The sequence below is a fragment of the Carassius gibelio genome, chromosome A11, assembly GCF_023724105.1.
Source record: "Carassius gibelio isolate Cgi1373 ecotype wild population from Czech Republic chromosome A11, carGib1.2-hapl.c, whole genome shotgun sequence".
Lineage (NCBI taxonomy): Eukaryota > Metazoa > Chordata > Actinopteri > Cypriniformes > Cyprinidae > Carassius > Carassius gibelio.
Window position 1 is genome coordinate 21,054,985 of NC_068381.1, and position 14,306 is coordinate 21,069,290.

Genomic DNA, 14,306 nt, shown 5'->3' on the forward strand with positions numbered 1-14,306 from the left:
TAGTTTCTTTCTCTTCCAAAAGGATTACTGACATACTGTACACTATTACCCAAATTCCCAACAGAAATAGTGAATTTGTACCCCACAGAATCAGTTCTCTATCTCTTCCACTCATCTATTACACACGAAATGCTCTAATATACAGCATGGTTCAAATATTTTTAATATTCTTATAGGCAATTTATGTGTGATACTGACGTTTTATGTCGACGTTTAAGATGTATTCGATTAATCCACTATACGTTTCAGTCTCCTTAAAACATGACAGGCTCTCTGATTTTTTGCCGAAACAATTTAATACAAATAATTATTATTTTTATGATGTTTAATATTTATTGCATGAATTATTAATTAGTTTGATATATATATTTATTTGATATTTATATTAAAGGTGTTGGTAAGTACGACACAGAGTTACTGTGATGAGATCAATGGCAGATCTCTTGTTTATTCACGAAGGCTCAGAGTTTAAGGAGGACTTCCTCCTGCCACGTCGCGCGACTTCCTTGGATGAAGACTTCAACACTGAAAGAGGATCCAAGAAACTTTGCCAGAACAAAAGGCAGACGAAAAAAAAAACAACTAAAAACTAAGATGAGTCACAGTTGTGATTCCTTTTTACAGTGACTGTGGACCGCACATAATCTTTAACAATGTACTTTTTTGATCCATTCCGTTTTCTGTCGGGATAAACATCTCGTCTGAGGGATGTTCATCGGTGAGAAGGCGGGCTAGCGGTAGCTGCTTTTATTCGTCTAAATTAACGTTACTTTTAAACGGTGGAAGCCTCTTGTTATTTATTTATTTATTTTCTTTCCACTTCTGTTTTAAAATAACGGGTTGGTCTTGCAGATGTTATTTTATGGTTTCCTTGATAGTGGCTTCAGAAAACTTTACAGCGACACATAAGTCCCGCAGTCTGGGAGTTTAGTATTTTCGTGTGGACAGGACTGCAGTCAGAAACATCAGCTGCAGGTGATTTATATGATATAATTAAAACGCACTCAAGAGAGCTGCTCTAATGAGATCAATAGCGCCGACACGGGAGTTGTCATGGTGACAGCGTGCTGAATGAAGCGGACGTCTAGGACTAGACGACTAGAAGAACAGATTGTCTTTTAAAACTAGCAGTTCCCATCTGATATTTTTATGTTTTGGAAATATATTATATTCCCTGACGAGACAGACTTGTTGCGTATTTGATGAGCGAGCATCTGTTCCAAAAAATGGGTGAGTGTCCTGTACAATGCTTATTTGTGTTTTTAGCATGTCATTTTTTAGAAAAATTTGTTCGAAGGATTGTAATTGATTATGTTTATCTCTATAGAAAATATATTTTAATATCAATTATGTTTTGCCCATATGCATACCCTGCCTGGTGATATTGCTGTACTTAATCTAGAGCAACATGTATAATTATTATAAAGTGCAGGTCATAGTTTATGAACTTGTGTATGTTTTCTATTTCTTGTAATTTAAGATCAAAATTTTAAGTTGAGGGAGTTTCTGAAAAGCTGAGCTATGGCTCAGGATGATCTACCGACACTATATTTGGAGTAATGTGAGGCTGATGATTCACATGGCAACTTTTTGAGCAATGTTGCCGTCAGTGGGCGACCAGGCGAGACAAAGGGCCCACGGCCGATCTAAAGTATCCAGATAGAAATTTGTTACCCATTCTCAATGGGAAAGTGGCAATTTTAGTGTGAATACTATTTGAGTAATCTGAAGAACCTTTGTGCAGTGAAGGTTCCATGGATGTTAACGATTCGTCATTGAATCATCAATGCTATTAAAGGAACCTTTATTTTATTGAGCAGGCCATCCCAGCTGCAAACTTAACTTCTGTGTTATTTGTGTGCTACTTTCTCTTTTCTAGGTTGTTCTGTCCTGGTGCTCACTATCATTGCATCCACTCTTGGTGGCCTAGTGTTCGGCTACGAGCTCGGAGTAATATCTGGTGCGCTGCTGCAGCTTCAAGCTCAGTTCTCTCTGGGTTGTGTCCAGCAGGAAGCCGTGGTTAGCGCTATTCTGATCGGATCATTGTCAGCATCAGTGATCGGTGGCTGGCTGATTGATCGTCATGGCAGGAGGGCATCCATTTTACTGAGTAATCTTCTCATTTTAGGAGGCACCATCATCTTAACTACGAGCGTATGTTTTTTGGCATTGGTGGTTGGGAGAGCCATCATTGGTTTTGCAATGAGCATTTCTTCCATGAGCTGCTGCATCTTCGTCTCTGAGATGGTTGCTCCCGAACGCAGAGGGTTGATGGTTTCCCTTTACGAAGTTGGAATTACAGTTGGGATCTTGTTGGCTTATGCGGCCAACTATGTTTTCTCCGGTGTCCAAGCAGGATGGAGGTACATGTTTGGACTTGCTATTATACCATCTCTTATGCAGTTGGTGTCCATTGGGTTTTTACCTCACACAACTGGTACCTCTGAAGACCTCTTAACAGAGGACGATAGCCAGCAATCTGATAGATTAGCAGGGGACATGTTGAATCCGCACCCGACAGAACAAGTTAAATATAGTGTCTTTGACCTTTTCAAAGCCAAAGACAACATGTGCAGAAGAACCGGCATTGGTCTTGGGCTGGTGCTCAGTCAGCAATTCACAGGTCAGCCAAATGTCCTCTTTTACGCTTCCACCATCCTTTTCTCCGTGGGATTTCAGAGCAACGCGTCTGCAGTACTTGCGTCGGTGGGTCTGGGAGTAGTCAAAGTCATTGCTACTCTGTTGGCAATGATATGTTCAGACAAGGTTGGTCGAAGATCCCTTCTGATTGGCGGATGCACAGTGCTGGCTATAGGATTGATACTTACTGGTTTCTTGTGCAGAGAGTCAGTGATTGATACAACAAAACAATGCACAAATTCATTAGAACCACATTCAAATTTGACCTCACCGGCTGAAAACCAAAAAAACATGGGCAAAAACTTGGTCAGTCAAAGTACTCCATCTACTGGACATCAAACACATGATGCTTACGAAGATTCAAATATTTCTTCACACTCTGAGGACATGTATAAGTGGATTATTTTTATCTGCATGATGACAGTTGTGAGTGCCTTCTCGGTCAGCTTTGGACCAAGTAAGTTTTCTTGGAGTGATACCAACACAACCAGTCAAAGGTTTGGGATCAGTAAGTCTTGTAATGAGATATATATATATATATATATATATATATAATTATTATTATTATTATTATTTTTTTAAGAAGTCTCTTATGCTCATCCAGTCTGCATTTATTTGATCAAAAATACTGAGAAAAAACAAACGGTACTCTTGCAAAATTTTATTACAATATAAAATAATGGTTTCTATTTTAATATCCTTTAAAATATGATTTATTTCTGTGATGCAAAGCTGAATTTCCATCAGCCATTACTCCAGTGAAAAGTGTCACATGATCCTTCAGAAATCATTCTAGTATGCTGATTTATTATTAGAATAACAGTATCAGTGTTGGCAGCAACTGTGCTGCCAAATATTCAGGATTCTTTGATGATTTTTTTTTTAAATGAACAGTATTTATAAAAAAATATAAATCTTTAACAATATAAATCTTTGCAATTACTTTTTAACAATTTAACATCCTTGCTGAATAAAAGTTTTTTAAACAAACAAAACAATTATACAAAGGGTTAAACCATATCACGGTACATTAATTGAAACAATAATAATTCTATAATATATATAATATAAGTAAACCAGTTATTCAGAAAAAAAAGAAAACTTATTCAAATACAAATCTTCCCTTAAATAGCATCTCTTGTAAAGTGGTTGGAAGATGTTCCATAACAGGCCCCCACATCTCTTCAGACATGGCACTGTCTCCCCTGACCACCACAGTTAGTCTCTCCATAGACAATATTCTGAAGATCTCTCGATACCAAAGGGAAAGAGATGGAGTCTAGAGTGAATCCACTTAATAAGAATGCATTTTCTAGCAAGTAACAGGAGTTTGTCAGAGAGTGACCCTAAAGTTTTGAACTGTAGTGTATATTGATAGAAAATATTTATATGTTAAATAAATCCTCTTCTTTTTTAAACTTTTTATTCAGCAAAGAATCCTGAAAAAAAGGTATCATGGGATCCAAAGAAATATGAAGCACTACAACAGTTTCCAGCATTGATAACAAATCATCATATTATTCTGATTTCTGAAGATCATGTGACACTGAAGACTTGAGTAATGATGCTGAAAATACAGCTGCAGATCACAGGAATAAATGAGATTTTAATGTATATTAAAATAAAACATTTTTACATCATAAAACTATTTCAAAATATTAACATTTTCACCCTTTATTTTTGATAAGAAACATCAGTTAAAAACAAAAAAATAATTCTGATCTCAAATTTTTGACTGGTAGTGTACATTTACTGTCGTTAAAGATGCAGCACCAAACAAAACTGTCTTATCAGTTTGAGTATACAATTAACATTATCTCCAGTGTGTTTGGCTAAAGATTTGTTAAAACAGTGATGGACAAATAGATGCTTGGTGAACCTATTGGCACAGAAATTCCATCATCTACCAATATTTCATGCCATACAACAGATAGTCCTTTAATTGCATTAAACTGCATATTTGTTTCACAGTGACATGGCTTGTGCTAAGTGAGATATTTCCAAAGGAAGTCAGGGGAAGAGCCTATTCATTCATCAACTGCTTCAATGTGGGGGCCAACCTCATAGTTACCTTTTCTTTCTTGAGTATTACAGGTATGCACAACAACCATAGCCACGCACAATGTCAGTCATCATCATATTAAATGGTTTTTGCCAAACATTTTCATCATATTTCAACAACTTTTATTTTTCTCAGATGTGATAGGGCTGTCTGGAATATTCTTTGTGTATGGAGTTATCGGACTGGCAGCGGTTGTGTTCATCTACCTTGTACTACCAGAAACCAAAGGAAAATCTCTTCATAAAATTGACAGAGAACTCTCTCAGACACGGTAAGAGAACATATTCGGTACAATACCTCGTTAAATGGTATAATATTTCAATATAAAACTGTTGTGACCAGAAAAGCATGTTATTCCTTTGAAGTAAAGCATTTTGGTCAGAATGAACTACACTAGAGCACTCTGACCTGTGCATTTCTCAAAATCTGTTCTTTCTTTTAGATTTTTTCACAGAGAGGAATTCTGCAATATTTTCCAAAGAAGACATTTCTCTCCAGGTTATCAGAGAGTTCACTTGACAAGCACAACAACATGACATAAAGCAGAATCGTTCTGTTCGCTGGATAATATTGTTCAATGCTGAAATGATCATGGATATCTATTTTTGATTTATCTTTTGTAGGAACTCTTGTAATATGATTCACATGGTTAGATCATATGCATATGATATTTATTAGTGATGAATCATTATGAAATCATGATACTTTTGTAATTATACGTTTTAAATTAAGTATAAATTACACCTACTTGAGTCTAATTGTATGACTTTTGTAGTCTGTGACAAAATATATGTCAGAGCACATAAAAAAATTTACAATTTAAATGATTAAAACTCTGCTTAACCCTTGTGGGGTCTTCGGTCATTTCTGACCTGAATATCTTACATTTAAAAAATTTTAAACTCACAGCTTCATCGGAATGACATGAAATGTGGTGACGTTTATGGCATTTGGGGTGTGAATACACAAAAAAATTGAGGGCATGATTCGAACAGTCTAAGTGGGCATAAAAAAAATAGTAACACTCAGGACCGGCCATAGGAAATAAATGGCAAATAGACAAAAACACAACAATTCAGAGAATATTTATGTACACAATCTACAAATCAATCACAAAACTGAAAAAAAGTGCACAATAGTAAAGGCATGACACTATTAAACATCTAGAGTCTGATATTGACACATCCAATCACACACAGATGCACACACACACACACAAAATTACACATAGACACCTATGAACTACTGTGTCTGTAACACAGAGCAAAGTTTTGAGAACGTGAAATCCATTCAATAATTTAGTCATAATGCACAAAAATCTAACAGCAGTTAAGGTATGACACTTTAAATCATCACACACACACACACACACACACACAAAAGAACATGTGCGCGCGTACACACACACACACACACACCTATGACCTGCTGTAAAACAACAATGAGAAGCAAGCGCTGCCTCTTGGGTTTGTCAGTGCACTTAGAAACTCAGACTTGGTCCTTTGCACCATTCCTGTTATTTGAGCTTGTTTGTTGCTGATGTTTCCTTTTGATTACTTTTCCTTCCTTTTGTTAGTTCATTGACATTTTACAAAAATAGACATATTCATTGCAAAATGTTTACATAAACTGTTATATTTGAATGAATTGCATTTTTTAAATACAATTCTAAAACAAAAAAGGTGAAATGCTTACTTGTGTTCTCTTTCTAACAATATGTTCAGGTTTGATTGTAATCATAATGTATGAATGTATAGAATGTATTAATTACGTAAGTTCTAAGCTGCCATGCATTATAATTTTTTTCTTCTTGTTTTCTTGTTATAACGACTTAATTTTCTCGATATCTCGAGAAGTTCGTTTTCTCGTTATAACTTAATTTTCTCTAAGAAGTTACAAAACTGCGCCAGTAGGTGGCACTATAGACCTGAATATAACTGATGGGGTGTTGTATACCATCCACTTTACTGTACGCGGACCTTCCTCGTGATCGCTATAATTTGTGCAGTCTTATTCATTACTGACATTTAATTAATTCATAAATGTTAAATGCTTGAATCAATATGAATATTTTGTGTATTAAGTTCCTGCACGATGCATGAGTTTCACCAATGCGTTCTGTGTCATAAAATAATTGCTTATCAAAACCAAGGTTGACGTCACTGTATTCTGTTTATCTACAGTAGGACGGGATTTAACGATGTAGGCTGATGTGCTTCTTTTATTACTAATCTTTATTGTTAACCATATTGATGAGAAATCTGATGTATATGTAAAATCCATAGGCTAATTTAATTCAGTTTTGTTCTGTAATGTTGTAATGTTTTTTTTCTACACACACACACACACACACACTACACGTACACATGAACGCTCTTTTCAAACAGAAGCTAACACACATGATATCTGCCACATCATATAATGACTACTACAAATTACAAATTATATATCATTTTATTTCAAATAAAGGGAAAATTAAAAGTGAGTTTAATCCCAGCAGCTCTGAAGTATTCGTGGTGTTGCCATTTAAACATGTTAATTACAAAAACAAAACGTTTGTTGTACTGTCTCTGGAAAAATCAACAGTGATTGATTGTCACGCTGTCAGTCTCTGTTTTCCTGGGTGTTCCCTAGTGAGCTCACTTCTCCTTAGGCACTTCACCATAGGCACTTTAATTCCTCTAGTCTGGTCATGTCTTCACAGTAATTGCACTCCAATTAAATCGCACAGGTGCTGACAATCCTTTGTCATTAGTCTCCCTATATAGAGCTGTCTTTCTCTGTTGTCTGTATGGAGTCCTTTCCCTATGTGTCTATGCTCTTGTCTCCCGAGACTTTTCCGACCTTCTCGTTTCATCCGGTTCCCGTTTTGGTTTGTCTCTCAAGACTGTTTATTTTGTATTTTACCCTTCTGTTAATAAAACCCATACTTGCAATTGGATCCTACCCTCTCCTTGTGTTTTTCCCAAAACCCACCGTCACAGAAGGACTCCATCCACATTGGACCCAGCAGTATGTTTAATACCATTTCCTCCCCAGCCAGCAAGAGGGAGAGAAATGGTTTCGAGGGCTCTCGCCTAGTGGTGTTCCGGGGGACCAGAGGAGGTCGCTCCGGAGCAAACAGTCGGGAGGAGGTCCGGCAGCGATCTCCACTGTGGGCTCCCGTCGACCCGGGATTCGGTTGGGGACCGCCAGTTCCCCAGTATGTCCCGAGAGGAGAGGGGAGACACAGATCGGCCGAGCCAGCGCTGTGATACCAGATGGCCGCCAGTCCTGTGCAGCGGCACAAAATGGCCGCCAACCCAGCGACGCTGCTTGGCATGGCCGCCAGCCCAGCGCCACAGCACAAGATGGCCGCCAGCCCAGCGCCACAGCACAAGATGGCCGCCAGTCCAGCGCCACAGCACAAGATGGCCGCCAGTCCAGCGCCACAGCACAAGATGGCCGCCAGTCCAGCGCCACAGCACAAGATAGTCAATACAACACCTGAGTCTTCAGACAAGGGGCCACCGACTCGCCATCATAGAGGACGGAGGAGGAGGAGACAGGTGTCTACTGCTCCTCAAAGTCCGGAGGACGTTCCCGAGCAGCCCACTGTCGTCCCGGAGGACGTTCCCGAGCGGGCAGCTGCCGTCCAGGAGGACGTTCCCGAGGCGGTGCCCGATGCTGTTCCGGAGGCCGAGGCGGTGCCCGCTGCAGTTCCGGAGGCGGCGCCCGATGCTATTCCGGAGGCCGAGGCGGTGCCCTAGGCCGTTCCCGAGGAGGCGCTCGATGCTGTTCGAAAGGCCGAGGCGGCGCTCGATGCTGTTCGAAAGGCCGAGGCGGCGCTCGATGCTGTTCGAAAGGCCGAGGCAGCGCCCGACGCTGTTCCCCAGGAGGTGCCCGCTGCTGTTCCGGAGGCCAAGGCGGTGACTGAGGCCGTTCCCGATGTGGTGACTGAGGCAGTGCCCGAGGCCGTTCCAGAGGCAGTGCCCCAAGCAGAGGTGTCTCATGTCTCCACAGGCAGTCTTAAGTCAAGTCAGGTGCCCATTGACTGTTCAGAGTTGAGTCAGTTCCCGGTTGACCCTCCAGAGTCGAGTCAGGTGTTCGTGGACCCTCCAGAGTCAGGGTTAGTCACCGATGACCTTTCAGAGCCAGGGCTAGTCACCGATGGCCTTCCTGAATCAGGGCTAGTTACCGATGGCCTTCCAGAGTCAGGGCTTGTCACTATTGACCTTTCAGAGTCGAGTCAGGTTCCCATGAACTCTCCAGAGACAAGTCAAGTCACCGGTGATCTTCGTCCTCCCATGGGGCCGGCCACAAGAATGTGGTGGTCTTCCGCTCCGCCCTGGGGGGGCTTCTGCCTTGACCACATAGGTGTGATGGCCCTCTGTTCCGCCCGGGTGGGCATCACCTAATGTCCTCCATTTACCCATGTTTTTGTTTTCATTTGTTTGTCTATTTTCCTCCTTTGGACCTGGCCCTCCGTCCCTCCCTTTCCTCCGCCAGTGTTTCTCCTCTTCTTCTTCTGCCTCTCCATTCCATCTGGTTGTTCCGTCTCTGTTTTTTTTTTCCATTTTACCTGGTTGTCCTGTCTTTGTCTCTCCATTCCACATGGTTGTTTGTCTCTGTTTTCTGACCCTCCGTCCCTCCCCCTAGTCCGCCGCCGCTTCACCTCCCTCCTACCTCTTTTTCTGTTGGGTTTTCCGGGGTTTCAGGTGGAGCATCTGGGAGCTGCTCCGTAGGGGAGGGGGTAATGTCACGCTGTCAGTCTCTGTTTTCCTGGGTGTTCCCTAGTGAGCTCACTTCTCCTTAGGCACTTCACCATAGGCACTTTAATTCCGCTAGTCTGGTCATGTCTTCACAGTAATTGCACTCCAATTAAATCGCACAGGTGCTGACAATCCTATATTAACCATAGTTTAACCATGGTATTTGTAGTAAATCTGTGGTTGTACAAATGGTGGTCAACACGCCAAAAAACCATGGGTTACTACAGTTTTACTATAATAAAACCACGGTTATTTTTCGTAAGGGTGATATTTTGAATAAATTGAATAACTGATTATTTTGTATCAATACTAAAAAATTTATGTATAACGTTATATAGCTTATAAATATAAATGATATATGTGTTTGAGTGTGTACACGAACATAATTTATAAGCTATATATATATATATATATATATATATATATATTTATTTATTTGCTAAATGTACTTGATACAATCCGACATTGCCGCTTATTATGTGCGGCTAAGTTGTAACACCGTGTTACAACTAACCCTGCTGTGTAGTGTTTACTTCAGGACTGTTTAGCAGTCACTATGTGTTTTTCACATCTTTCAAAAAGGTAACATCTTTTAGCCAAGAAGAAGGTAATCACAACAATATAAGGTTGGACTAACCTACTTTCATACATAATTTAAACATCGAAAAAACAACTATTATAAAAAACAATACTTACATGCTGACGAAAGAGTTTCACTTCAGTTCTCATTCGATATGTGACGAACTTTCTCGAAAGTTGGCGGGAAGACGTCTGCCGACAGTGTGGTGAAAAGCCCGGAAGAACGTCATAGTTAACCCTTTGCAACTATCTAAAATGTCTGTGTTACTTTTTACCCCGCGTTACTTTGTGTCCCGCGCTCCCCTAGTTACCTGGTATTACCAGAACTTTCTTAGATAAATACACTGTAAGTACACTATAAGTACATGTTAGTACACGTACTGTAAAATAAAGTGGAACCAAAAGTTTCCATAATTCTTGCATAAATATTAATTAATACCTTAAAATTTTCTCAAAATACAAAAAAACAAAAACAAAAAAATGGATAAAAATATATTCCATTTATTTTACTGGGGGGTAAAAAAGTTAAATTTCAGGTGTCAGGTCACTTTGGACCGTGAAGACCCTGAGTGTGACTCCCAAATGAGGGCCACACAAGGGTTAAATGATGTGTTATGATCTGTGGAATTGCACACAGAACAAATAAAACATTTACATAGAGATACAGAGAGATGTTATCGACATCTTACATTTTACATAGGTTTTTTTATAAATAAAGTTTTTTTTTTTCAAATGGATATATTTTATGCAGCTCAATTTTTTTTTTTTAAATAAAGTGTGTTACAGTTAGATAGGTCCATCCAAGTAGGGCACAGTGTAAAATAAAAGCCCTTTCTTATTAAACATGATTGCTTTATATTTAATTATATTTAACAAATGATACCATTTAACATTAATATATTTGCACTTTCTTTGCATTAAAGATATATATATATATATGATCAGTTCATGCATTCCCAGGGAACTGAACTGTTTGAGCTACTGTACACGATTGCTCACTTTACTGCTCTAATTTGTGCAGGTTCAAAAGATGAAATTTAAATCTTATAGAATATATTTATTTATTTGCTGTCCATCGGAATTGCCAGTCTAATAAAAACTGTTTGTATATTTCCATAGCTACAATTAATTTTTGGTTCAGTCAAATTAAGAGAATACAAAGATTGCATAAGCAGTGATTCCTTATTACTGGATTGTGGGTAAACAGATGTTATGGATTGCTGTATTTAAAAAAAAAAAAAAAAAACAGCATTTCCATTTATATGGGACATCCTCATTGAGAGGCACCAAAGTCACTGCTGTGTGTTGAGTAATGGCGACTGGTGTGACCTGATGTGAGGTACAGTAAACAGCACCAATACACACATGTGATGAATATGTGATAAAGCCACAGTTTTCATACTTGGGTCATTCTCACAAAACAGTTGAAACGCCATGTCACTAGTGATTTTAGATATTAAACATGCAATTTAGTAATATATAAAAACACCATAATAAAGACAATACTGTTCTCTACCTTGCACAAAGAGTAATTTCAACATAGGAATTAATTATTTTTGCATTTTATTGCATTTTCTGCTGAAATTCTCATTACCGCAATGCGTCCAGCTGTATCTTAACTTACGTTATGTTGTAATTTAAACAAATTACAATTAAAATATTCTGAAAAAAGTAAATGGATATTCTTCTATAATTTTTCACATGACAGAAAAATGACAGACTGAATATTCATGTATAATAATAATGATACAATAGTGGAAATATAAAGTGTCCATGACTAATGTTCTCATCCTCCGCAATATTTTTTGAGGGTCATTTACGCACACAATTTGTTTTTTATATAAATCTTGATTTTAAATTAAGCAACACATGAGGCAGAACCTTCGAAATACCAACAAGGTAGGCAGATATCTTCATATTGTTCCAGTTAAAAGTGTGAAATTCTCTTGTCAGAACGTGTACACGACAAATTGATTATCATCACCGAAACGGGTAGTTTTCCACATTTAGAAAAATATTAGATTACAAATTTTCTATGAAAATATACTTCATTAATGCCTGATTATATACACAGAGTAAAAATTTAGCTAAATCATCATGGCTTCTCTGTTGTTAGCAAAACATGCTAAGACACCTCATCCTCCGCATCACCATTTTCACTCACCGCAACAATTTAAGGCCAGTTGCGGTAGAGAGAACCTTTTTTTCGGTAATGAGAATTTAATCATACAGACTATTGTTAAATGTATATAATGAGTTATTAAATTAATTATTATTTAATAACAAAACAAAAAAGCTTAAGCAAAGGCTAGGTTGACCAATTTCAGAGAAAACGTTTATACCAACCCACCAAATCCCAAGAAGGAGAGAGACATTATGGGTTAGAGGTTACAGCAGGAGTAGTTATCAAAAATTGTTGGGAAGCCTACACAAATGTTGGTGCATCTATCATTATGAGGACTTTCTATAAGTGTAATGATTTTTATACTGAGCAACAGAACTTTGTGTTTGTGTGTGTGTGTTCACCGCTGTGTGTGTGCACTTTGGATGGGTTAAATGCAGAGCACAAATTCTGAGTATGGGTCACCATACTTGGCTGTATGTCATATTAGAATAATTTCTAAAGGATCATTTGACACTGAAACCTGGAGTAATGATGCTGAAACTTCAGCTTTGTCACCACAGAAATAAAATTCTGGTTTAAAGTATATTAAAAAGATAACAATTACTTTATCATAATATTACTGTTTTTACTGTAGTTCTGCTCAAATAAATGCAGCCTTGATGAGCAGAAGAGGCTTTAAAAAAACTTTTTTTTATTTTTTATTATTGATGCTAAACTTTTGAATGGCAGTGTATTTAAATATGAAAAAATGCAGCAGTTTTAAATTCTAATTCAAAAACAATTATTATAGAATGGTTAGGGTTAAATTGAATGAGAACATCTTTAAGGAAAAAAGAAAAATATATTGTGAATCATCTTTTTAGGAATGAGCGATTTTGGAAAAACTTTAGGTTCACACTTGGGTATACTCTTTACCAGAACCAACTCTTTCAGTAGAAAGAAAAAAATCCACTTGAGTTATCAAAGACTACATTCCCACTGTCAATGACTATTAATAAATAGTTATTACATAATTATATGATTATTACATAAAATATAAAATAAAATAAGAAACATTATTTTGTAATAATGTATTGTGAATAATTTTTTAATAATAAAACTAAAATTACAAAACTAATATTAGTCTTCTTTGTTTTCTAACATTACACTTTTAAGTATTTATTTTTGTGGAAAACCACAGGGTGTCCTTTAAACTGCTTCTCATAAAACCTATTCATAAAGCAGCTGTGACAGAATTTTACTAAGGAATGGGGAGAAATCTTAAGCTAAGAAAAAGAGTGAGGATGACCTTTTTGGTATGGATGATGTCAGAATGATTACTAACTACACCCACAGTGATTGGATGATAAGGGATGGGTCTCTGTCAGTTATTTTATAATATAAATATTGTAGAATGAGATATCATGTTGTCATAATCAAATAAAGATTTCAAAATAAAAATGTTGCAATATTCAAATAAAGTTTGAACTAGAGTGTCACTAATTAAACAAGCATATGTTCAGCTAATTGTCAGCTTCTACATGTCTGCATCTTATAAATAATTGTTATATGTATAAGCAGCCTTTTAATAAACAGACTAGAATTATTATGGCTGATATGACAGTAAGATTTAGTACAAAAGTAAAAGAAATCCAAACTGGATTGCTGTGGAAACAGCCATTTTAGGATTGTTTAGGATTTGGTCTTTGTGATTTAGGTGTCCTCTTGACTACCACTAACTTTTTACAGATTTAAGAGCTGATTTTTACATAAAAACACTTTATGAAGTACTCGAAGAAGAGTCGAAGAGTCCTAAAGATGTGGAGTTAGGATCAACATTTAGTTTCACTTAAAATATTTTGTGAAAATGGCCCCTGGTGTTTATACCCTATGTTATCTAGTTATGAAGCACTGCAGAATAATTTATGCCAATATTATCTAATTTATTTTCTACATTAAATATTATTTGTTTGACTATACCACATACTTAATATGCCTATTATCATTACCGAAATCATGAACCTCATTTTCGTAACCTATGTATCATTACCGCAACATGTTCTTTTAAGATTTATTTAAGAAATTGAAAAATAGTAGTCTGCTTTTAAATGTATGTGCAGAATCTATAAATTATGTTCTTCCAGGTTTGCAACATCATTTTGAAAATATT

At 37.3% G+C, this 14,306-nt stretch overlaps 1 protein-coding gene across 1 annotated transcript; it reads left to right on the forward strand.

Annotated features, from left to right (window-relative positions):
• The first annotated feature begins 489 nt into the window (after nt 1–489).
• slc2a10 (solute carrier family 2 member 10) lies at nt 490–6,393 on the forward strand. Its single transcript, XM_052610406.1, has 5 exons — nt 490–1,230; nt 1,880–3,097; nt 4,612–4,734; nt 4,838–4,973; nt 5,145–6,393. The coding sequence occupies exons 1-5, from the start codon at nt 1,203–1,205 to the stop codon at nt 5,236–5,238; spliced, it is 1,599 nt and encodes a 532-aa protein (XP_052466366.1). The 5' UTR covers nt 490–1,202; the 3' UTR covers nt 5,239–6,393.
• The last annotated feature ends 7,913 nt before the right edge of the window (nt 6,394–14,306 follow it).